The sequence below is a fragment of the Hyperoodon ampullatus genome, assembly GCF_949752795.1.
Source record: "Hyperoodon ampullatus genome assembly, chromosome: 19".
Taxonomy (NCBI): Eukaryota; Metazoa; Chordata; class Mammalia; order Artiodactyla; family Ziphiidae; genus Hyperoodon; species Hyperoodon ampullatus.
The window spans coordinates 24270597-24293176 of NC_136932.1; the positions used below are offsets into that span (position 1 = coordinate 24270597).

The 22580-nt window shown below is 48.7% G+C and overlaps 1 protein-coding gene across 2 annotated transcripts; it reads left to right on the forward strand.

Annotated features, from left to right (window-relative positions):
• Nucleotides 1-7711: 7711 nt before the first annotated feature.
• SLC16A6 (solute carrier family 16 member 6) lies at nucleotides 7712-22272 on the forward strand (the record flags this gene model as incomplete). 2 transcript variants are annotated; one of them, XM_079725982.1, is made up of 6 exons in its annotated part: nucleotides 7712-7755; nucleotides 14018-14256; nucleotides 16630-16773; nucleotides 17617-17745; nucleotides 20014-20829; nucleotides 22022-22272. In XM_079725982.1, the coding sequence occupies 6 exons, from the start codon at nucleotides 7712-7714 to the stop codon at nucleotides 22270-22272; spliced, it is 1623 nt and encodes a 540-aa protein (XP_079582108.1). The 2 variants fall into 2 exon arrangements, with proteins under 2 accessions (XP_079582108.1, XP_079582107.1); XM_079725981.1 differs by lacking the exon at nucleotides 7712-7755.
• Between the last annotated feature and the right edge of the window lie 308 nt (nucleotides 22273-22580).

Here is a 22580-nt window from a genome sequence, read left to right on the forward strand (position 1 = left end):
TGAATACTCTGTAACGGCCTATATGGGAAAAGAATCCGAAAAAGAACAGATATATGTATATGTATAACAGATTCACTTTGCTGTACATCTGAAACTAACACAACACTGTAAATCAACTATACTCCCATAAAAATTTTTTTAAAAAGAAAGTGGGAATTACATTTTAATATCAGAAACATCCAAAAGGATTATCTGTCCACGACACTGAGCTAACTGCTCCAACAAGAAAACACCACAACTCTAAGATGTGAATTCCATGAGGGCAGGGATGTCTATCTGTTCCACACACTGCATAATCTGGTTACCCAACCCAGGAAGTGTTCAACCCATGTTTGCCAAATGAGTGCATATGACCTGAACCACTACGGCCGACCCTCCGTTCCACCCTGAAAACTCAGCTTCATCTCATCACTTCCCTAAATTCAGATGACCTTTCTCAGTTCCCCTGCCTCTGAGATTCCCACTTGCAAAAGCGCCCTTGTTGAGATGCTGCTTTAGGTGACAATCACATATGTGTCTTCTATTCTAAACTAGAGAGTAAACACTTTGAGAGTACGGACCACATCCTCCGAGGTGTGGTTTTGTGGCCTGGGAAACTACTGCATTCGCCAGTGCGCATGAGTGGGCTGTATGAGCAGAGGCTGTCCGGATAGAGCAGCAATGGACGTGGGATGGAAGGACGGATGGATGGTCCCTGTACCCAGCCCCGCCCCGGAGCCCTACTAAGCATTTGAGCTCAACACAGAGGCCAGAGCCCTCCACCGGCCACAGCAGGGCAGGGTCCCTCCTTGCCTCACACCCTAACACAGTCCTGGAGCATCCTTCTAGCTTCTTTGCCTCATCCCGCTAGCCACCTGGAAATGCATGGATGCACTGCTCTGACAGGGTTAAAATAGAAGCTCAACAGTGTGTATTGCTCCAGGGAGCAGCTGGACAGGCTGTGCATGTTTAGACAAGACGGGGAAAGCTAGCATCTCCCTTTAGGCAAGTAACGTAGCAGGAGAACAGGTTTTCATTCCTTGGACTTTGAGGAACATGATGGGCGGGACTTCAACAATTATCCAAAGGAAGCCTGATGTGGTGGGGACAAAACCCAGTGGTCCCACACCCAGCACTTTCCAAAACTTCATGACTCACAACCGTGCCATAAGAGTCTAATATGACATGTATTTGTTCCTGAAAGCAATATGATTAAAATTACTTGGTTCCGAGAATTTTAATTTTTGTTTTGTTCTGTTTTTAGGATTTTTGCAACAGGCTTGAGATCATTTATAGAAGCCTCCTCAAGGCCATTGTTCTCTCATTTTTTTTTCTTTATAAGCAGTGAGAAGATGACAAAACTCCAGGAGCAGTGAACAACGAAGACAAAAAAAGGACAAATATCAGTGTTAACATCCAAGTAAAAGTTACTCCAGAGTGAACGCAATGCACACGGTGATACATCAACACTGCCCAGAATGGTAACCAGGCGTGAGAGAATTCAGATCACCAGAGGCCCCTGGTACCCTGGGTGGCGAGGTGACCTCCCTGTCCCCAAATCCAGCATACTCTCCCCCGCCACCACCTTCCTCTCATTCTCTTCAACCTTCACCTCTCCGCCTTGCCAGTGCTTGCAAGAACTTTCCTACCCATTCTAGGCCCACTGAGCTCCATCTTCCTCAACGCCCCCAGCCTCTTACACAGGTTAATTTGGTTAACCTAGCAACACAGCACTAAGCTCCCCACACAACTACCCTCTGAGGGAGGTATTATTATTATCATCCCCTTTTCATGGATGAGCAGACTGAGGTAGAGAGAGGTTAATTCGCCCAAGGTGACACAGCTACCAGGGCAGACCTGGGATTCCAAGTCGGGCCTTGGAGTCCATGTTCACATGCATCTTAACATTTATAGCATCTTCCACCAAACCTCTCAATTACACAGCCCCCTCCCTTGTCTTTCACAGTCCACTATGGTGACTCTTGGGTTTGTTTTCTCTCTCCAGGGAGAACTTATCCGGGAGGGCAGGGAACCACATCTTTCTTGTCCTCATACTAATATGGATCCTCCTCATTGGCCTGCAAATGTTTCTGCTTGGGTTATCCTCTAAAAGAATCTGGAAAAACAAAAAAACTCTTCTGTATTAACTCAAGCTGCCATAGCAAAATACCATAGACTGGGTGGCTTCAACAATAGGAATGTATTTTCTCCTGGTTCTGGTGGCCAGAAGTCTGAGATCAGGGTGCTGGCATGGTCAGGTGCTAGTGAGGGCTCCCTTCCTGGCTTGTAGATGGCTGTCTTCTCAATGCACCCTCACATGGCCTTTCCTCAGTGTGTGCTCACAGAGAGAGACACAGAGAGACAGAGAGATTTCTCTCTCTTCCTCTTCTTATAAGGGCACAAATTCCATCATATGGGCCCCACCCTCATGACCTGTCTAACCCTAATTCCTCCCAAAGGCCCCAACTCCAGATACTGTCACATTGCGGGGTGGGGGGGGCGCGGAGGGGGAGGGGCTTCAACATCTGAATGGTGAGGGGCACATTCAGCCCCTAAAACCCTCACACAGGGTTAAGTTACCTTCATTGCTTCATCACAATTCTAAACAGCTGCAAAAGTTATCACTTCAATTGTATCCATAAATGTTGACTTTTATAACAAAACTATTAAACCACGCTTTTCAAAGTATCCAATGTCATATAAACACCAGAGGAATTGCAGGATCTTAGTTCCCCCACCAGGGATTGAATCCAGGCCCCAGCAGTGAAAGCGCCGAGTCCTAACCACTGGACCGTCAGGGAATTCCCTCCATCATTCATTCAAAAATTACTTGAGGGCCTCCCTGGTGGCGCAGTGGTTGAGAGTCCGCCTGCCGATGCAGGGGATACGGGTTCGTGCCCCGGTCTGGGAGGATCCCATATGCCGCGGAGCGGCTGGGCCCGTGAGCCATGGCTGCTGAGCCTGTGCATCCGGAGCCTGTGCTCCGCAACGGGAGAGGCCACAACAGTGAGAGGCCCGCGTACCACAAAAAAAAAAAAAAAAATTACTTGAGAAGAGTTCTCATTAGGTTGGAAATTTTCTATCATTTCTCTCTCTTTTTTTCAAAACTGTATTTCCATTCTATCTCAATATACTAGATCTTTATGTTCAGAAGTAGTGAATTACCTTACCCTGCTTTTCTGGAACACAGACTTTGTGTAGAAATTGAAATTTAATTGCTTATGCTTTGCTCCAAGTGTAGAAAAAAAAAATCCCTTCTGGGTCGAGCCACTATCATTACTACTGTAAGTAATTGTTTATAATCAAACAACATATATTATAAATTTTGACAAATTATTATTAAGCACAAGGTAACTTTCTTGGCAATGCATCTTTAACAAGATGCACTTGGGAGATGGGACATATTGACTTGAAGAAAGGAGCTTTCCCTGACATAATATTTTGATCTTCCCCCCAGAGGTGTTTACAGCTAGAGCAGGGCACCCTAGTGAGATCTTGGCTCTGGCTAAGCAAGAGAAGGCCCACCAGGCAGGAATAAAGGAACAGCGGGCCTGCCCCATGGTGGGTTCTCAGACAAATCAGCTTCAGGAAAGAGCTGATGTTCTGAAAAGTGATTCCCCCAAAACTGTGCCTCAGAACAGATCTTCCCCTTGGGAAATCTTCAAATTCTCCCCAAAACATGCATTTCTGTTTGAAGGGCCCTGCCTTCCCTCAAACCATCAAATGTCAGGGTTGGGGGAAATCCTGTAAACCTCAAGATAAACCCAGCACCTCCACCTCGAAAGTCAGGATTCCTAGAGGGAAAAGTCTGTGAAGTTCCATGCTGTCCGGAGAAGCAGATATTAAAGTTTTAAAGCGAGAGTTTGAGTTCATGGAATACTCATGGTAAGACAGGCACGTGGTGCAGAGACAGGGAAGGAGGAGAGTGGGCGGGTGGGCAGGCTGTCCAGGCCTCCCTACGAGCCCCTCCAGGGCTCCCCCTCTTCCTTGGCTGCTCTGAAGACCCAGCCCTTAAAAGCAGGCTTATACTTCCCTGAGCTCCAGACAAGATTCCTTTCAGTCTACTTACCCCAAGTTGAAGTTCTCACGGGCTGGTAAATGCAGGGAGCTTATTTGCAAGCCAGGGTCATATCTGCCTAGCAACCCAACATGAAGACTAGAAGGACTCCGAATGTCCACAGAGACCTGGCAGGCCAAGTCTGCACAAAGGAATCTGTTCTCATGTAAATGAGCCAAAACAGGAGGGCTAGAAAAGAGACAGCAGTGGGGACAGCTCTCGGGAGCCAATGCACTTCCAGAGATGTCGTGGGACTTTCTAAAGGCATCATTATAGCCTTGCCCCCTGTAAACGAAGGGCACTAGGGGCTCTGCCGCCACTTGGGTTGCGACAGACACAACAGAAGAGGCTAAGAGGGGCGCTGAACCCTGAATTTAATTTCCTGATTTTTCTGGTTCTGTACTCCAGATTCTAAAGGTCCTTTTGTTCGTATTTAGAACTAAACAGTTAGTTTTGTTTTTCTTTTTTTTTGGCGGGGGGGAAGGTAATTGATTAGCATGGTAATGCAGTGCTTTCCCTCCTTTGCTTTCCCTGGAAGAGACAGAAAAAGAGGGGTTTTCACTAGGATTCAGGGAACAAGGTGAAGCCAGCCTCTAATCACGGTGGGCAAATGTCACTGGTTTGTGGCTGGCAAGACTGGACAGAGGTTGGGTTTCCAGATACCTTGCTGTTATCCGAACGCAGGTGGTAAATGTCATACTTGGAAGAGCTCTCAGTTGCAAAAAGAGCCAGTGTGTCTAAACCTTGGGGAAAATCCCTTCCGTGCTCTGTGCCTCAACTTTTCTCATCTGTAAAATGGAGATGAGTGTCAACTGTAGAAAGTTGCTGATGGGCTTAAAATTAGATCACATGAACCGCACCTAATACAGGGAACAAAGAAAAAATGCAAAAAAAGAATACTAATAGGTATAATTAATAAAATAGCATTACATTTTTATTGTTATATTATCATTAGTCATGCTTCTCCAACAGCTAGTCATCTCACCTGGTCACACACTCAGATGTGACTTTCCCAAACGTTCATTCACCCCTAGGGCTTTCTGCATTATTTGTCTAATTTTTGAAACCAAGAAGCTGAAGCACCAAGATCTTTGGTGACTCGCTTGGAGTCACTCAGCTATAGTTAAAGAGCTGCACCCCTAGGTTCCTAAGCAGGTCTCAGTACAGTATGTGCTGTGTCATGTTAAATATGACATTTCCACACTCAGAGCAGGGACAGGTCCCAAGGCACTGTAAGATCCTAAACAGCGAAGATTATATTTCCAGGCATTCCTATTTTAGCATCAAGTGCTTTCATGCCGGTCGTTAAAGTCACATTCTAAATTTCATAACGTGTGGAGTCCTGGAAGAACAGCTCGAAAAACGACCACGTGCAGGATGTGTGCTGCAGTCAGCTGTTGGACTTGGAAAGCCACAAACAGCAGTAACAATAAGAGCTACTGGCTAATGAGGGCGTACCATACATAACGCCAGTCGCTGTGATCTGTCCTTCACCGGCATCGTCAATTAAATCCTTTGATTCTGGGAATATCATGATTGTCCCCATTTTGGAGATTTGGAAGTTCATGCTCCAGGAAGTTAGGCTACTCGGGCAAGGTTGCAAAGCTCATCAGTGGCTCCCGGCTGTACTGTCCCGGTCGTAAGCAGGCTCTCTGCGCCCACACACCTGCTCCCCTAACCCACGCCAGAGCTTGTTAACAGCACAAAATGGCACTTAACCCAGTAGACCCGATGCCAAAATCACGGGAGAAATCAGGCAGCGACCGCAAAGGGTTTTTTATTACGATTCAGACCGCCGACTCCTCCCGGTGGAGACCCTCCGTACACGCACCCCCAAAGTAGGCTCTCCCGAGTTTCTCACATCAGAAGCACATTCTCCGAACCCAATGCAGGGAGCGGCTGGCGCCAGAGTCGGCAGGGGGACGCGGAGAATAAGGCATTCTGCTTCCGAGCAGTTCTCAAAGAGGCCCTGGGAACGTGAGGTGGACACCAGGCGGCCGAGTCTGTGCCCCCGCGGGCTCCGAAACGCCTGGGACCCGACACACGGCTTTGTCCCCCGTGACGAGCTCCTTACTGAGGTTCCCGAGCATCATCTGCTGAGCCCCCTGTGACCCTGGGGTCCGGGACACTCCGGGATGAGGGGCACGCACCCCCTCGACGTCCGGGTCCCTCGCCCACCGGAGCTCCCCGCGAGTTCTGCGGCCTGGCACCTGTGTGGACGTCGCCTCCCGCTTGGCGGGGAGGATGCGCGCGCGCCCCGGGCCGGGGATGCTGACTCAGCCCGGCTGCTCGCCCACATCCCTCGCGCGCAACGCGATGCTGTCGCTTCTGCAGCAAAGGGGGGAAAGCAAAGCGCCCCTGGCAGCCGGCCGCGAGCTTCCTGGGGCCCGCACCCCCCCCCCGCCAAGGGGAACCGCTGGAGTGCGCGAGTTGACGAAATCGGGGGAAGCGGGCACGAGAGGAGGAACTCGGGATCCGCGGCGCCGCGCGCGCAGCTCACACCCGAACTGGAAGGAACCTGTTCTGCCCGGGGCGGGCGCGGAGCCGCCGCAGCCGGGAGCCCAAGCCCTCCGGGCGCGGGCGGGGCCGGCGGGAAGGGAGGCGGCCCGGGGACCCCGCACGTCCGGCCGGACGTGTCCGCAGAGTGGGTGCCGGCGCGCCCCGCTTACAGTGCGGCCGAGCGCCGGGGTCCGGTCGGGCCAGGCGCGCCAGGATGCGCGGGGCCGGGGCGGGTGGGGGGCGGCCCCGCGGGACCCCACGGCCGGTCTGGGGTCTGGCACGGCGAGACCGTTACCTTCCGTGACCTACGGCCCCGGCCCCGGGCGGGCGCGGGCCCGGCACGGCCTCGTCCACGTGGGCCGGCGCGCGCACGCCGGGCCGGCCCCCTCCTTGGCGGCGCTCCGCGCTCGCAGCACATGGTCGGCGGCGCGCCCCCGAGGCCGGCGGAGACCGGCTGCAGCCGGTATAGGATAAGCGATAGGCAGCGACGCGGGGCCGGGGCGCGGGCGGCGGCACGCACGGCTCGGCGCGGCGCGGGCTGCAGGGAGGGGGGCGGGGGGCGCGGCGCGGGGGCCCGAGGCGCGGGAGCGGGCGGGGGGCCGGAGCCGGGCGCGGCGGGGCGGGCGCCCTGGGCTCGCCCGCCGGAGCCAACTTGCCCTAGGCTCGGGCCCACGCCCTAAGGGGTTAATCCTCTCTCGTGTTCCCGAGCGGCTTATAAGGAGGGGGCGGCCTGGCCTCCGCCTTATTGGGAGCCTTTTGGGGTTTATTCTCTTCCCTTCTAACTTGGTGAGTTGGTTTTATCATTTTACATGTTTAAAAGTTTGATGGTGGGGTGTGGGTGGGTTTTTTTTTTAAGCTATGTTGGGAGCTTTTGGGGGCTGGTGTTGGGGGGGAGGCTGGAGGGAGGAAGAGGAAACCACTTAACTGCTTAACATTTTGGAGAGGTTATTCCCCCGAATCTTCTCTGACAGTTGGGAATGCCCGGGGCCACCGGGATGGCGCGCTCTCACCAGTGCGGGCAGCCGAGAGTTGCCTGTCGGTGGCCCGGGTACAGTCGGTGTCCGGAAAACACCTAAAGGCAGGTTTGGCCTTTGGGTGCCCCCCGGCCCAGGCGAGGGGCGCCGGGCTGTCGGGCGAGGGGGGCGCAGCGCTGAGCCCCCTGCACGGATTTTCCGCATGAAGTTGCCCGCGCGTCACAGGAGCGAAATGTCAGAGGTACCGTCCCCAGGCTCGCGCGCGCGCGCAGGGCGTCCCCGCAGACAGCGCCAGGGAAAGCGGGGTTCCCGGCCTCCCCCCGCCTGACACACGCACCCGGGGCGGCCGACGGGGAGGCAGGCATGTCCCCGCCGAGAGCAGCTCGTCCACCTTGACCGTCAGGGCTGTCAGGGGCTGACGGCTGGTCCCGCTCAACTTCCAAGGTTCCCAGGGCTGCCAGCCACGGGAAAGCGCCCGGATAGCTGAGCGGCGCTGTAGCCAGGGAGGATGGTTTTGCAGAGGAAATGGGTTATTTCCTTCTGTTTCTTTTTCTTTCTTTTTCTTTTTTAAACCAGACCGCCACACTCTCCCACAGACAGGTGATAGAAGTTTGTTAGGTGGCATGTAACATGTCACCAAACACGGGGGGCGTCAGTCTTAGAGAAAAGCTCCCGGGAGCCAACCGGGGAAGAGCAAGCAATGACACCTTGTCATCCTGGAAGCTGGTTTTGTTTGCACAGTTATAGACACACCGTGCCAGCTCTTTCTCAAAGGAGACGGTTTCTACCCTGGGAATGGGATTTCTCGGTAATCTTATTATTTTGCAAATCATACTAAGTGGATTGGGTGGAGGGTCTTGTTTGCAAAAACAATCCCAAGTGCTATGCAGAGATCTCTAAGTGATGCATCTCCCCATGTCCAAGCACCAGTCCCTGTCATTGGTGGGGGGGGGGAGGCGCGATCAATAATACGTCCTGCCTGGTGGATACAGAAATACCTCTTCTCATCATTAAGAGTGTCCAAGATAGTTCCAGTATGTAAATAAACAGTGCAGCCAAGTGGAAAAGCTCCTTCTCTAAGAGAACCACCAACCCTGAGTTTTCCTTCTGTGGTTTCCCAAAAAGGACTTTCCTCGGTGGAACACCTGAGGACGACACTTAAATGAGGGGACAGGTTTCTACATCACGATCTTGTAAAAGGGGGTGAATCGGTGCTCTCCAGGGATTCAGAGCAGCTGGGGCTGCCGTCCAGGTTAGGTTTGGGGGTTTTGTTTTGTTTTTTTAAAATAGAGAATTGAAGTGAGCTTCACCTAAATACAGACTGGTTTTGACAACTAGGGCTGGAAACAACTTGTCAAAAGCTGTTCTCCAGGCTACGCCTTTAAGAAGAATGGAGATTGGCAGTGGCTCGCTGAGGCTTTGTTCACACCAGCCACACCAGCAGCTGCCACCGCTGCCCATCCAGAGCCTGCATTTTGAACTTTGCTCTGATCTGACCCTAGACTGGCACCCTGATGGTCTATCATAGTCCAATATTTTGCATTCTTCATGCCTCCAGGGGACAGCTTTTCTCAAGAAATCAAATCGCAGTAAGAGTCCCAGCTATAGCAGATTTCCAAGCCTTGGCAGAATTCTCGTTTATTTAAGATTAGACAACCAAATGCTCATAGGAAATTACTCCAAACCACCCAGTGCATTTTGTCAGTTCTGCTTCCTTTGGGAGAACACTAGGGGGAAGGCGACATGGCTGCCAGGAACCCCCGTTCAGAATCGTAGCATTTTACCCTCCAGACCTCTGTGTCTCACCCCTGCTTTTAGAGGATGAAACTTAGGAACAAAGTCATTTCCCCATGAGTATGCAGCCAGTTAATGGTAAATAGAAATTCAACAAATAACGCACAGGGGCCTCACGAAGACAGACCTGTGGACCTTGTGTCAAAGGACTCAGAAATGAATTGAGAAAGATGAAAGGGTAACTTGGAGCAAGTGGGGGTCAAAGGCTATCAGAGAAACGTAGATTTTTAGGGCAGGAAGAGATCTGAGATCACCTCCGTCTAGTTCAACTCCCTTGTTCACCTCTTGACACTGAAAACCAAGGAGCAAGGTGATTCTCCCAAGGCCGTAGGGTCGCTCCTCGCTCGGCTGTATCCCCACACAGTAAACGAATATCCCATCCCATCCTGTCAGAGCAATTCACATGCCCGTAAAACCAAAACATTATTTCCATGTTCTGGAATTCTTAGAGCCTTTGAAGCCACAGGCCTTTCTCTCTTTCGTTTGTAGAGGCCAACCTGTTTGTTAAACCAGTCGGCCTGCTGAGGGGATGGTAGAAAGGAAAGAGTCCAGGGGAAGGATTTATTATGCAAGCAGGGACTTCCTCACTTGATGACTGGGCTTTAGGAGGCTAGAGCCGTGCATTGCTTCAGGAGCGCCCCAAGACGCATGCTTTGTTTAGTGAACTTTTATTGAGCACATACTACGTGCCAGACACACTGCCAGGCACTGGGTCTGGAAAGAGCTGCCGACTGCCCTGTGTGCAAGGCGTCCTCAACCGTATGTTACAGAAACCAGGTTATTCTATTATCATTCTGTATTGTGATCTTCAAAGCTCAATATACCAGGGCATAGGATGCTTTAGGATGATGAAGGCGTAAACTTGGGAGTATCAGTGGGTTCTGGGGCGTCATCTTTCTTTTATGATGATCCCAGTAAAACAATAAAAAAGCTGTCCTCCCCAAACCTAAGAATGCAGGTGAGAGTTATATTTGGATCTAGCTTCAGGGGAGTAGCCCAGATGTAAAGTTTAAAGAAACAAAGGAATTGAACACCCAGAAGGAGCTCAGAGAGTAAACAGAAGGAAAGCAGTCAGACAGCTGCCATCTTCGAGCCAGCTGTCCTAGATCAGATCTAACCAACGTCCGGCTCCTTTACACCCACGTCTGTAAGAACCATCTGGCACTTGCACTTTCTTCCCGGCTCCCAGGTCTCCTTGGGCCACTAGGTTTAACCTGAGCAATCAGGTGGTTGAGAACTCAGTGCTGAATACAGAAGTGTCAGCTGCCAAAGCTGGGGGAGCTTTAAGGATTCCCAAAGCCAACCTCTTCATTTGACGAGTGAGGCATTCTGGCCCAGAGAGGTGCAGTGACTTTCTCTGGGTCACACAGTGACGCGATGAAAGAGTCCTCACAATCTCTATAGGAAACGCCCCCTCCCTGGCCTTCAGAATGCTGTTCTGCATCCTGATACAGCGGGGCCCCAGGGAGACAGGAGATCAGATGCTGGACCATTTCGGTCCAGTCCCTTCCCCTCTCTGGGGGTCGGTTTCCCCACTTTGCAAAATGAGTGGGATTTTACAAAGAGGAGGTGGACCCAGATGGGCTCCAAATCCCATTTTGGTTGTAACATTCTGTAATTCTAACTCCACCCACCCCGGGGCCTCCAGCCCCACCCATCTTGCACATTCAAACCACCAACGGCAACAGGCAAAGAAAGAGAGAGAGATGGGCACCCATCACCAGAACTGAAGCGCCGGCCTCGCCCAGAGCCTTCAGATAGTAGGTAACCTCATCTTTGTACAGAAACTGCAGTCTAGTCTTGATCCTCTAAAATGCAACCCAACAAAAAGATTCTGCGCCTTGGCCCTGCAGTGATTTTAGGCTAGAGAGGGCTTCTGTTTGTCTCTTTGGGGCCTTTATCAATTTTAGCCCAATGTGTTTTTATTCAAGTTGGCCCCGAGCCCTCTCTTAAAATGCTAAGATCTTATGGGCACCCTTCTGCGTCAGATCGTGCCAGTGTAGCCTTGGACTTAGTTGCCACTGCTTGTCAGAAATGTCCTGAGCTCCGGGAGGACATGGCTGAACGGTTTTAAAATGTGATGGGATTTCAGTCTTAAGGTTCCTTATCATCAACAAACAATTTCATCCATGGAGGCAGAGGCCATCTCTGTATTGTCACTGTCCCCCCTAGCATAGGCCCTGGCACCCAGCAGTTACTTTGTTGGAAATAATTAAAGCTGTGTGCAAGGTACCTGGGGCGGGGGGGAAGGGATGCAAAGAGAAATAGGCCCCAGATTTGTTTTCCGTGAGCTTACAATTTAACTGAGCAAATAAGATAAACACATACAAGTAAACAGTAGCCCATTATTAAAGGGTGCCTGTCCCGTGAAGAGAGCTCCTTAGGTCGCATGGATCAGAGGAAGCCTTATACAGCCGGAGGATGTGATGGAGCGGGCCCTTGCGGGCACCAGCTGTAGGGGGGCCTCCAGCCTGGGGAAGGGGCACGCCACAGGCAAGGTGGCTGGCGAGTCAAGCGACAGAACAGGAAGAACTAAGGCTGCTGAGATCCGTGGGGGGCAGGTGCTTCCAATTAGGAAGAACTTTGAAAGTCAAGCTGATCTTGTGGATTTTGTCCTTCAGAAAGAGGAAAGCCACTGAAAAAGTCCGAGCAGAAAAATGTCATGACGATGAGGCATTTCAGAAAGATTAATCGTACCAGACAGTTGAGAGACCAGTAAAGGAGTCTTGGGCTTCCAAGGTGAAGCTCAAAGGAGTGGCCCAGTAGGGGGGGCGAGATGGGAGGGTGACCTGAGCTGTGGACTCCCCCCTGCACTGACCCTCCTTCCCTCCTACCCCGCTCCCTAGGGCTGAACACGGTTCCAAAGCCAGCAGTGGCTTGTACTTCTCTTTTTCCTTCTCAATCTTAAAGCCCACTACCGTTGTCACCTCCTCTGCCCCAGCTGCCTCATCTTGGGAGCAGACTTTGAAAGTCTTAACGGAGGAGGGGACTTGGGAAAACCTCAGCTGCTGGAGGGCTCGGGGTTCCCATGTTAACTCAGCTGCTTTCCGTGTTGGGAGCATGAATGACAAACTGGCCTGTAATTGTTACCCTACACCCAGAGCCACTTAAGTGCTCTTCCCACCTTTGCCCTTAGCTCTCAGGCATGACACGTTGACACACATCAAAATGCAGAGGCCTTTGCTGCAGGGAGCATCTTAAAGCATCTTATGCCCTATTTATGCAACCAAATAGCCAACAGTAAGAGAGTAAAAAGTGAGCATATAGTCCTTTCAGAGTACTAGGCTACCATGCTATCAGTAGGCTGAACAATATGAAATTAGGTCAGATTTGCTGATTTGTAAGATTCTCAGAGCAAATTCCGAATACTGGATCCCCATAGCAGAAACTGGGAACTCTACTGGCTAGGTGAGGTTTTGTCCTGTTATTTCTCAATGGCTCCCCATTTTCAATAAAACCTGCCTTAGTATGTGAACATGACAACTCGCAGCTAGGCCATCCACGCATCCTGAAAATTCACCTGGCTACACCTGCATAATTGTAGAGAATTCTTAAACTCAAGGTGCATTGCCATTAAGAGCGCAGAGACCTCAGACTCATTGTTATTTATAGGTATTAATTTTTAGTTGGGTTAAAAACACACATGACTGTTTCAAAGTGTATGTAATTGCAGAGGTGTTGAAAATGTCTGCGTTTTATGCGCTCGAGCCCGCCGCAGAAGACTTAAAACGACCCTGCCTCCAGTGTTAAATAGAGTTTCCCCTTAGTGGTGATACGGCACAGGGATCTGATATTCTGATGTTTGTTGCAACCTGAATGGAAAAGCATAGCAAGGTCAGGAGTAACTTGGTTTAAGTTCCCTGGCTGTCCAGACCCCGCAAATTGGTAGTGCCGTATTTGGTCACTATATCCTAGAGTACTGGTCCTGTGTGGAGAAATTCCATTTCTCATATACCACGTGGTGACCGACTTTGAGGAACTCATTCATGCTAAACCAACATCAAGAAGACAGAATCCCCAAATTTTAATTTGTAGTCACATTCCATTCCCGTAGGTACAGCCATATGGGACCCCAGACCATAATCAGAATGTTGCTGAGTAGGAAGTAGGATGGTCTGAATGACCAGGGGCATCAGGCAGAGATGCAGGATGTCTCCAGCACTTAGCTGACCCTGCAAGGTGGCCTCTGAGCCTCTCTTTGCCTAGGCTTCATTTCTGATCCACATTCCTTACGGTCAACTCAATCTTCCTTTACCTAACTTGTCTTCAGGTTCAAGGTCAGCACTGATCCTTGGTCTGGTGGCCATTCTTTGTCCTCCAAAGTGCCTCTAAATATCCTGCCCAGATTCTTTGTTTTTTTTGGTTAGTTTTTCCATTTAACTGCCATAGCTTGGAAGTCTGCCTTCCCAAAATCTTTAGGGGCTCCATATACAATACAAACATAGTTAGTTCATTAGACAGATAAAATGGATAGATAAGATGATAGATGACAGAGACAGATAATGGTAGATATGTGATAAGATGACAGATAAAAGATGACATAGATGTATAGATAGATACTATTATTCAAAGACTATACTAACTGCACATGCTTTAAATATTCATCAACCTAAGAAATGTAGTGAGTAGTTCTTATCTGTTATGTTGAGTATTAGAATCATCCACCCTCATGCCATTGCTGGTCTAATTTTTTTTTTTTAACTTTTTCTTTTAGATTAAGAATGACCCAAAAGAAATCACAGCTTTGTTCCAGAGCCAATGTTTATACTCAAGTGCCTGATGGAGGATGGGGCTGGGTGGTAGCTGTTTCTTTTTTCTTCGTTGAAGTCTTCACCTATGGCATCATCAAGTCATTTGGTGTCTTCTTCAATGACTTAATGGACAGTTTTGATGAATCCAATAGCAGGATCTCATGGATAATATCCATTTGTGTGTTTGTCTTAACATTTACAGGTTAGTACATCTTCCAGCTTAAGCGCTATATAAGCATATGCCTTTTTCAGTCTGCCTAATTATGTAAGAGGTACTGAAGGAAAAAGTCTACTTGCCAGACTTGACTGCGTTCATTTAATGCACATGTATTAAACACCTACTGTATGCACTCTCTTAGGATACTGTAGATTATTTTGAGGACAATAGCAAACCCCAGTTCAATGGGAATGTGGTCATTTCCTAAAGAAGCAGCATTAAAAGTTCTTGGCATCCTGGGTCCTGGTCTCGTAAAAACATGCTGAGGAAACAGGTTGGGAACATGAAAATGTGACTACATGAAGAAGAAAGATGAAAGGTGTAAAAGGGTATATGGGAAAACTACTCATAGTGTCCAGAGAGGATATTCTGAATTCCAAACACCTGTTTCCCTAAAGGACTTCACTGGCTAATCAGTCTGCCCAGCTCCCAGATCCAACAGCATCAGATGAATGGGATTGTAGTATAATTCTTAACATACTAATTTTCACTTGGTCCCATTCAGACCTAATTCAACACATCTCTGAGGTCTCATGACTGTTCATCCATCTGTCAGGGGCCGTGCGCCAGGGTCTTCTGAGAAAGCAAGGCCATTGAACTTACCGCTGACAGTTAACGGGGCTGAACTTCAGCTTCCCTAACTTTACCCTAATATCCTGTCCTGGAACCATTGCCTCTGAAGTTTTCTAAGCCTGTCTTTAAAGGTACTTAGTTCTCAGCCCTATACTGTCTCACAAAGGTAGCTACATTGTTCTTTGCTACCGGGTAGAGTCAGAATTTCTCCCGTTAGCCCTGATACCCTCTCCTACACGGTTCATGGAAGTACTCCTAGTTCCAGTGTGAGTATTAAGATACTTAATTTCTTAATTGGCAGGATGTTTACTTTCTTGGAAAGATAACTTACATGAATTAGAACCAAAATTTTACATTTGGTAACCAAAATAAAACGAAAATCCCAAAGCTGAACTTTTAGCCGTTTTCTAACCAAAGATAATATAGTCAACAAGAAATGTCCAGCTAATACTATTATACCAGAAGATAATTGGTCTTCATGCTGTTATTCTAGTCATTAATGCCTTGAGTCTACACACTGCCTAAAAATGACCCTAGTGATTTCATTATTCGCTATATTAATATGTTAGTTTACATTCAACTCACATAAGAGATAGGTATGCACCAACCCCAACAAAATTTAGTCCTTTTTGAGTTTTTTAGCTCTTTCTATCCAGCATGTGCGATGTTGTTCTTCCTCCCCCCAACTCTGGAGGGTTCCCTTATCTCATTGTACTCAAGGCGGTATCAGTGGGAGCCTAAGTAGCATCTAACTAGGAAGCTCATCTTCCAGATTTTAATGTCCGGGAGGATACAGAGCACAGAAGCTACGCCAATTGTAATTCATCAGCCACTTTGAACTATCTGTCCCATAGCTAGCCTCCTTTTGGTATGCATAACAGAATTCACCATACTTTCATACCATTTGCAAAAAAGTCAAATGGAACTTAGCTGGAATTTGACCCTAAACGGAGCCTTTTAAAAAAGAATCCAAAGCAGTGAGTATAGAAAAAAAAAAAAAAGTGCCTCGTACAATCATAGGAAAAGCCCATTTTTATTACAGAATAACATAAATTTAATGCATATCCAATTCTATAGGGGCTCCTGGTGAGTCAAAATCTTTCATCGGAGACGAAAGATATGTTTTATACTATGACTCTTGATTTCTCTTCAAGGAGCCCCCAAAATATATTGTCCAGCTTGTGCAACTAGTAGAATAAGTCCTGAACTGACTTAAGGAACCATTGCACAAAATGTATTCTGTATCTTACATCATCACCTCCATGTTAAAGGCTTAAAAGATGGAATCATACCACAGACTCACGGACACAGAGAACAGACGTGTGGTTCCCAAGGGGGAAGGGGAGGGAGAGGGATGGGGTGGGAGGATGGGGTGAGCAGGTGCCAATGAGTGTATACGGGATGGAGAAACAGCAAGGCCCCACTGTGTAGCACAGGGAACTGCATTCTACATCCTGGGATAAACCATACGGGAAAAGAATAGTTTTAAAACACGAGTGTGTATACATGTATGTATAACCGAATCACTCGGCCGTACGCCTGAAACTAACACAACGTGGTAAACCAACTACCCTTCACTAAACGTTAGAAAATGTAAAATTAAACAAGACGGAATCTTAGGGTATGTAGAGCTGATTCACTCTGTTATACAGCAGGAACTAACACACCATTGTAAAGCAATTAAACTCCAATAAAGATGCTAAACATTTTTTTTTAAAAAGGAGTCCTGGGGAGGCTAAGGCTTTCGCCTCTGGGAGCTGAGACCCCGTTTTGGTCTTGCTGCAGCTCCTGTGTCCACCGTCCTGAGCATTGGGTTTGGACACCGTCTGGTGGTGATGGTCGGGGGGCTGCTGGTCAGCGTGGGCATGGTGATCGCCTCCTTCTCACAGAAGGTCTACCACATGTACATGGCCATCGGCATCATCTCTGGTAAGTGCTTCTCCTGGGCTCGCTCATCCTCCAGAGACTTAGCTTCCAGAACAATGTGGGGGGGGGGGTAAGGAGGGAATCAAATCCAAAGTGTATTTCTTTCTTTCTCTTTTTTCTTTAAAATTAATAATGTCCCAGATCAGTGGTTTTGAACTGGGCTGTATGGGCTCCAGGGTGTTCCCCTGGGAACCTCTGCTCAATCAATGCCCAAGACTTTTTGTCTGATTTTTTTTTTTTTAATATTTACCAATGAGAAAGAACTTCTCTTTTGTGATAGTTTGCAGCCAAAAGACATCATTTTCACAAAGCAAGGTTTGCATTTCTTTAGCTGAGATTTTCCAAGTCAGGCTGTGAGGATCCTGAGCTGTAGGGGAGGGGTCTGTGCTGGACTTAATTCTTCGGGGTCTGAGAAAAATTTTTCCCTTTCAAAACACTTTAAATCTTTTCATATGTTTCTACACATACCAAAGCTCATTTATTTCCAAATAGAAGTCTTAAATAAAAACTATATTCGATAAGAGTTCTGTCCACTGTGGATTATATAAATTTGGGGGAAAAATTGCAGAAAAATAAGAAAAAAAAACAGAAAACAGGTTTTTTTTTTTTTAACTCCTAGCTTTCCAAAACAGCTCTTGCAGTTTCTCCAGACCTCTGATGAAACCTGTTTTTTGTTTTTTTGTTTTTTTGTTTTTTTTGCTACAGCACTATTTTCCAGAATGAATTTCTGGGCTCCCAGAACGTATCATTTTAAATTTGAACACAAAAATCCCAGATCTTTGAATGCATTCTTCTGGCATCAATGAGGATGTGGTCCTTTCTATCGTTTTTGACTTTCCATCACAGGTCTGGGATACTGCTTTAGCTTTCTCCCAACTGTCACCATTCTGTCACAGTACTTTGACAGAAGACGCTCTGTGGTCACGGCTGTTGCTTCTACAGGAGAATGTTTCGCTATGTTTGCTTTTGCACCAGGTAAGTGGACGACTACAGTCTACGTGTTCACGTGAACTAGCTCTTCTTGCTACACTAACTTTTGCCAACCGTCAGTTAATAGATTGACAGCTTCGACTGCGTGCAGAAGGAAAGGTCAATTGTCTTCTCTTCTCCAGCACATTTTCAGGATCTGTCTTCCCTAACCCCGATTTTAGGAATTCAAACATTTTCATACTGGTCCAAGTTTACATAAATAGGAATATACAATGGCACATATTCAGTGGTAAGGCTTGAAACAGCCATTCCAAAATAGATGATTTAATGATTTCGGATTGTTCCTATTCTATTTCTCTCCTTGGTCAAAAGAGCCATATTCAAATGTGGATTTAAATTGTGCTAGTAAAGTCCCTTTCGTGAATGGTGTGTGGATAATCTCACAGGGAGATTTTTTTTTTTTTTTTTTGCGGTATGCGGGCCTCTCACTGCCGTGGCCTCTCCCGCCGCGGAGCACAGGCTTTGGACACACAAGCCCAGCGGCCATGGCTCACGGGCCCAGCCACTCCGCAGCACGTGGGATCCTCCCAGACCGGGGCACGAACCCGCATCCCCTGCATCGGCAGGTGGACCCCCAACCACTGCGCCACCAGGGAAGCCCTCACTGGGAGATTTTTATCCCTGGTTTATTTCCCCATCTTAATGAGAACCTGTGAATTTCACTAGCCAGTGGTAGGCAAATCACCTTAGAGACTTAGATTAACCTCTTACTCTGCCATTTCTTGGTGAATGTGTCAGTGGATCGCGGCGGATTTGTTCAAAGGAGATACATGTAGTAGTATTTAGGGATGACGTGTCACGTCTGAAGCTTTTCAGATAGTTCAGAAAAATTAATGTATGCTTGCCTATAAATAGGCAGACAGGAAAAAATGTTAACTGTTGAAATTTGCGATAGTGTGGGCAGGCAGATAGGTATCATTCTTCGCACTTTTCTGTCCGTTTGAAATTTTTCAGAACAAAACACTGAGGGGAGAATCAGTGGCCTGTGAACGCCCTGAAGGTAGAAACTGCATCTTGGTCGGCTTTGTTCCCTAGCACATCCCTGGCACCTGGTAGGCAGGCACTCAAGGAATGTGAGTTGGAGAAAAGAAGAGCAGACTGATCATTGCCAGAGGAGGGTAAAGCACTTTGAAATACCCAAGCCTGAAAGATTTTTCAATTCTGAGTTTTCCATATTAACAGGGGGAAAAGAGGTGTGAGCAAAGCATGCTACAAAAGTAAATGGAGACCACGTGCCCCGGAATTCGGGGCTGTCTTGCTAAGCTGATCTTCTTTCTCGGGAACCAGCTTACCATGTCTCTTACACCTGACTGTCAGCTCTCAGAGAATAAGAATCTAGTGAAATGAAATTCTAATGAGCATTTCACCTTTGTGGGATGATGACGAAAATTCCTGAAGGTCTCATGGGGCCTGCATTATCCTATTGTCACTATGGGTCTTGAAGCCCCCTTTGGCCTGACACCGCCCAACCCCCAGAGGACCCCAGCCAGGGTCCAGTCCTCCCCTCCAGGCTGCCTCTGGGCTGGCAGGAAGGCAGTTAGAACATTCCACAAAGAAAGTGGAGAACTGTAGCAATACTGCACAGGACTGTACTGTATCCACACAATAACTGTCTTAATTCCAGGATAATCCTATGAGCTTTTAGATTCTTAGTTTATCTTCTCCTTCATCTGTTACGACTAAGGGTTGAAGGAGTGGATGGAGAACGATCTAGCTCAGAGGGTGGAAGTTCTGTTTTGAAGAGGCCGGAGAGGAAGTATTTCAGGCTTCACGGACGAGTCCTTGTGAGATCCACTCATCTCTGCCGTGACAGCACAGAAGCAGCCGTAGATGACATTAAAGAATGATCTCGGCTGTGTTCTAGTCAAGGTTTACCATCCAGAACAGGCAGCGGGTTGGATTTGGCCCGCAGACGGCTGTCTGCCGAGCCTCGACGTGGGTCACGGACTTAGTTCACCTCGAGTCTCTGCCTGGCGGAAGGCGCCCACCAGAGCTCTCTCAGAGGCCTGGGCTGCAAATGTGTATCTCTGCTCATCCTTACGCACCTTCCTCCTTCTCGAGTCCTAAAAGCCCCCAGAACCTAGAAGAAAGGGTAGTGCCTGTCGACTGCATTCCCACGGCCAAGTAACTTTTGTTTACCTGTTTCCCAGTCCGCGTTTCTCCTCGCTCTTCTCCCCACCCCGCCCCCGCCCCCGGTCTTGAGTTCGTTTCTGACCTTGGCTTTTCTTTCTCCTTCGCTCCTGCCCACCCAAGCCATCACGGCCCTGAAGGAGACCATCGGCTGGAGGTACAGCCTCCTCTTCGTGGGTCTCCTGCAGCTCAACCTCGTGGTCTGCGGGGCGCTGCTCAGACCTATCATCATCAGAGGACCCGGGACCCCCAAAACCACCGCCCACGAAAATCGGAAAGAAGTGCAATACATGCTTGAGAACGAGAAAACCCGCACCTCGATAGATTCCATTGACTCAGGAGTAGAACTAACTACCTCACCTAAAAACGTGCCTGGTCACACGACTGTAGAGCTCGAGCCCAAGGCCGACCTGCAGCAGATCCTGGGCCAGCCCGGCTCCAAGCCCGGCTGCCAGAAGGCCCCGCTGCTGGACTTCTCCGTTTTGAGAGAGAAAAGTTTTATCTGCTACGCGTTTTTTGGTCTCTTCGTCACCCTGGGGTTCTTCGCCCCGTCCTTGTACATCATTCCCTTGGGCCTCAGTCTGGGCCTGGACCGGGACCGCGCTGCTTTCCTACTATCGGCGATGGCGATCGCGGAAGTGTTCGGGAGGATCGGGGCTGGGCTGGTCCTGAACAGAGAGCCCATCCGCAAGATCTACATCGAGCTCATCTGTGTCGTCTTACTGACCGTGTCCCTGTTTGCCTTTACTTTTGCCACTGAATTCTGGGGTCTCATGTCCTGTAGCGTGTTTTCCGGGATCATGGTTGGGACGGTGGCGGGGACCCACATCCCGCTGCTCGCTGAGGACGACGTCGTGGGGATCGAGAAGATGTCTTCCGCGGCCGGCGTCTATGTCTTCTTCCAGAGCATCGCGGGACTGGCTGGACCGCCCCTTGCAGGTAAGTTAAATACACAAAGTGAAACACTTGTCTGCTATCCTTTTACAATATTTTACTTTTCCACAATGGTCTATCCCAGGATATTGAATATAGTTCCCTGTGCTCTACGGTACGAGCTTATTGTTTACCCATCCTGTATCTAATAGTTTGCACCTGCTAACCCCAAACTCCCACTCCATCCCTCCCTCATCCCCCTCCCCCTTGGCAACCACAAGTCTGTTCTCTCAACCACAAGTCTGTGAGTCTGTTTCTGTTTCGTAGATGAGTTCATCTGTGTCACAGTTTAGATTCCACCTGCAGGTTACTGTCCTTTTATTAATCGTGCCTGCTTCCTATTCGAGTCGAATGGGAAAAAAAACTATTGATTTTTATACTTGCAGAGAATTTTAGAGGTGCCGGGATAGAGGTTACCCGAGCCACCTCTCTTGACTTAAATATGAGGAAAGTGAAAGCCAGAGAATGTCAGCCTACAGCCCAATGGTAAATCAGTGACCAAGTCAGGATTAGAACCTGGGTCTGCAGCCCAAGCTGCCCGGGCTTTTTCTACCAGTTGGCCTTGAAAAATGCTCGCAGCGGGGGTGGGGAACGCTTGGATTTCTGACCTCATTCCCCTTTGACTTTTGGGGTAACAGAACTAAGGGTCTTATGTAAGCCAGCTTCCCTTCTAGGGAGGGGTTTTAGGGAACTGAACCTAGAGCAGCACTCTGCAGAGAACTTCACTAATCACTATAGAATATTTCCCTGTAGGAAGGACATGGGTTTGTTTTACATCTTAGCCCTGAAATAAGTCCTTGAGGTTATTGTGATTAGAAATCTTACCCCATGTGAAAAGATACCTGAAGTGAACTCGAGTGAAAATAAAAGAGCTCTTTCCTCTTAGGAGAGGATGTCAGCTTCCCAAAGGAGTGGGCATCTCACCGTTGCCAAGTTTTAGATTGCCAGCTAGGACGGATCAGCCCACAAAGATCTGAGTGACAGAATTTTTCTCAGATGCTTAGTAGGTTATGTTGGTCTACATCTTCTCTGCCGTCTAGAAAAGACTCCTACCTTCCACGTGCTTTTTTCTTAAAAAAAAGCAAACAAAAAACCCCCAGACAAAACAAGGAAGGCAAAGAGCCGGAGAAGTGGCTGAGTTTGGGGGAGCCTGGGTGGGGGGGTGGTCTTTGTGGCTAATGTGCTGATGCTCCCGCAGGGCTGCTGGTGGACCAGAGCAAGATCTACAGCAGAGCCTTCTACTCCTGCGCCGCTGGGATGCTTGTGGCCGCTGTGTGCCTCGCCCTCGTGAGACCCTGTAAAAGGGGGCTGTGCCGCCGTCCCCGAGCCGGGGAAGGGAAGGCCGAGAGTCACCGTGGGAAAGCTTTACAAGACATCCCAGAAGACTTTCTTGAAATGGACCTGGGGAAGACTGAGCACAGAGCTCCTATGAAAACGGAGCCCGTGTGACACGCTTGTCATTCACACCAGCCTCCCTGGGGGCTGGAGGGGGTGGGGGAGAGGGGACCCAGGGCAGCAGAGATGTGGACCACCCACCCGCTTTCCAGACTACACTCTAAAGGGAATGTATGCGTGAACACCACTACCAACATCCTTCTTTTTTTTCTTGTAAGTTTTCCCTTTCGCTTGTTTTTTAAGCCAAAACAAAAACCACCGAACACCCTTTCCGTACATCAACCTGGCTGTATTCAGTAGCAATACGAAGATGCACAGGACTCTCGGGTTCGCATTCCGGTTTTAAAAGAGTGACATGAATT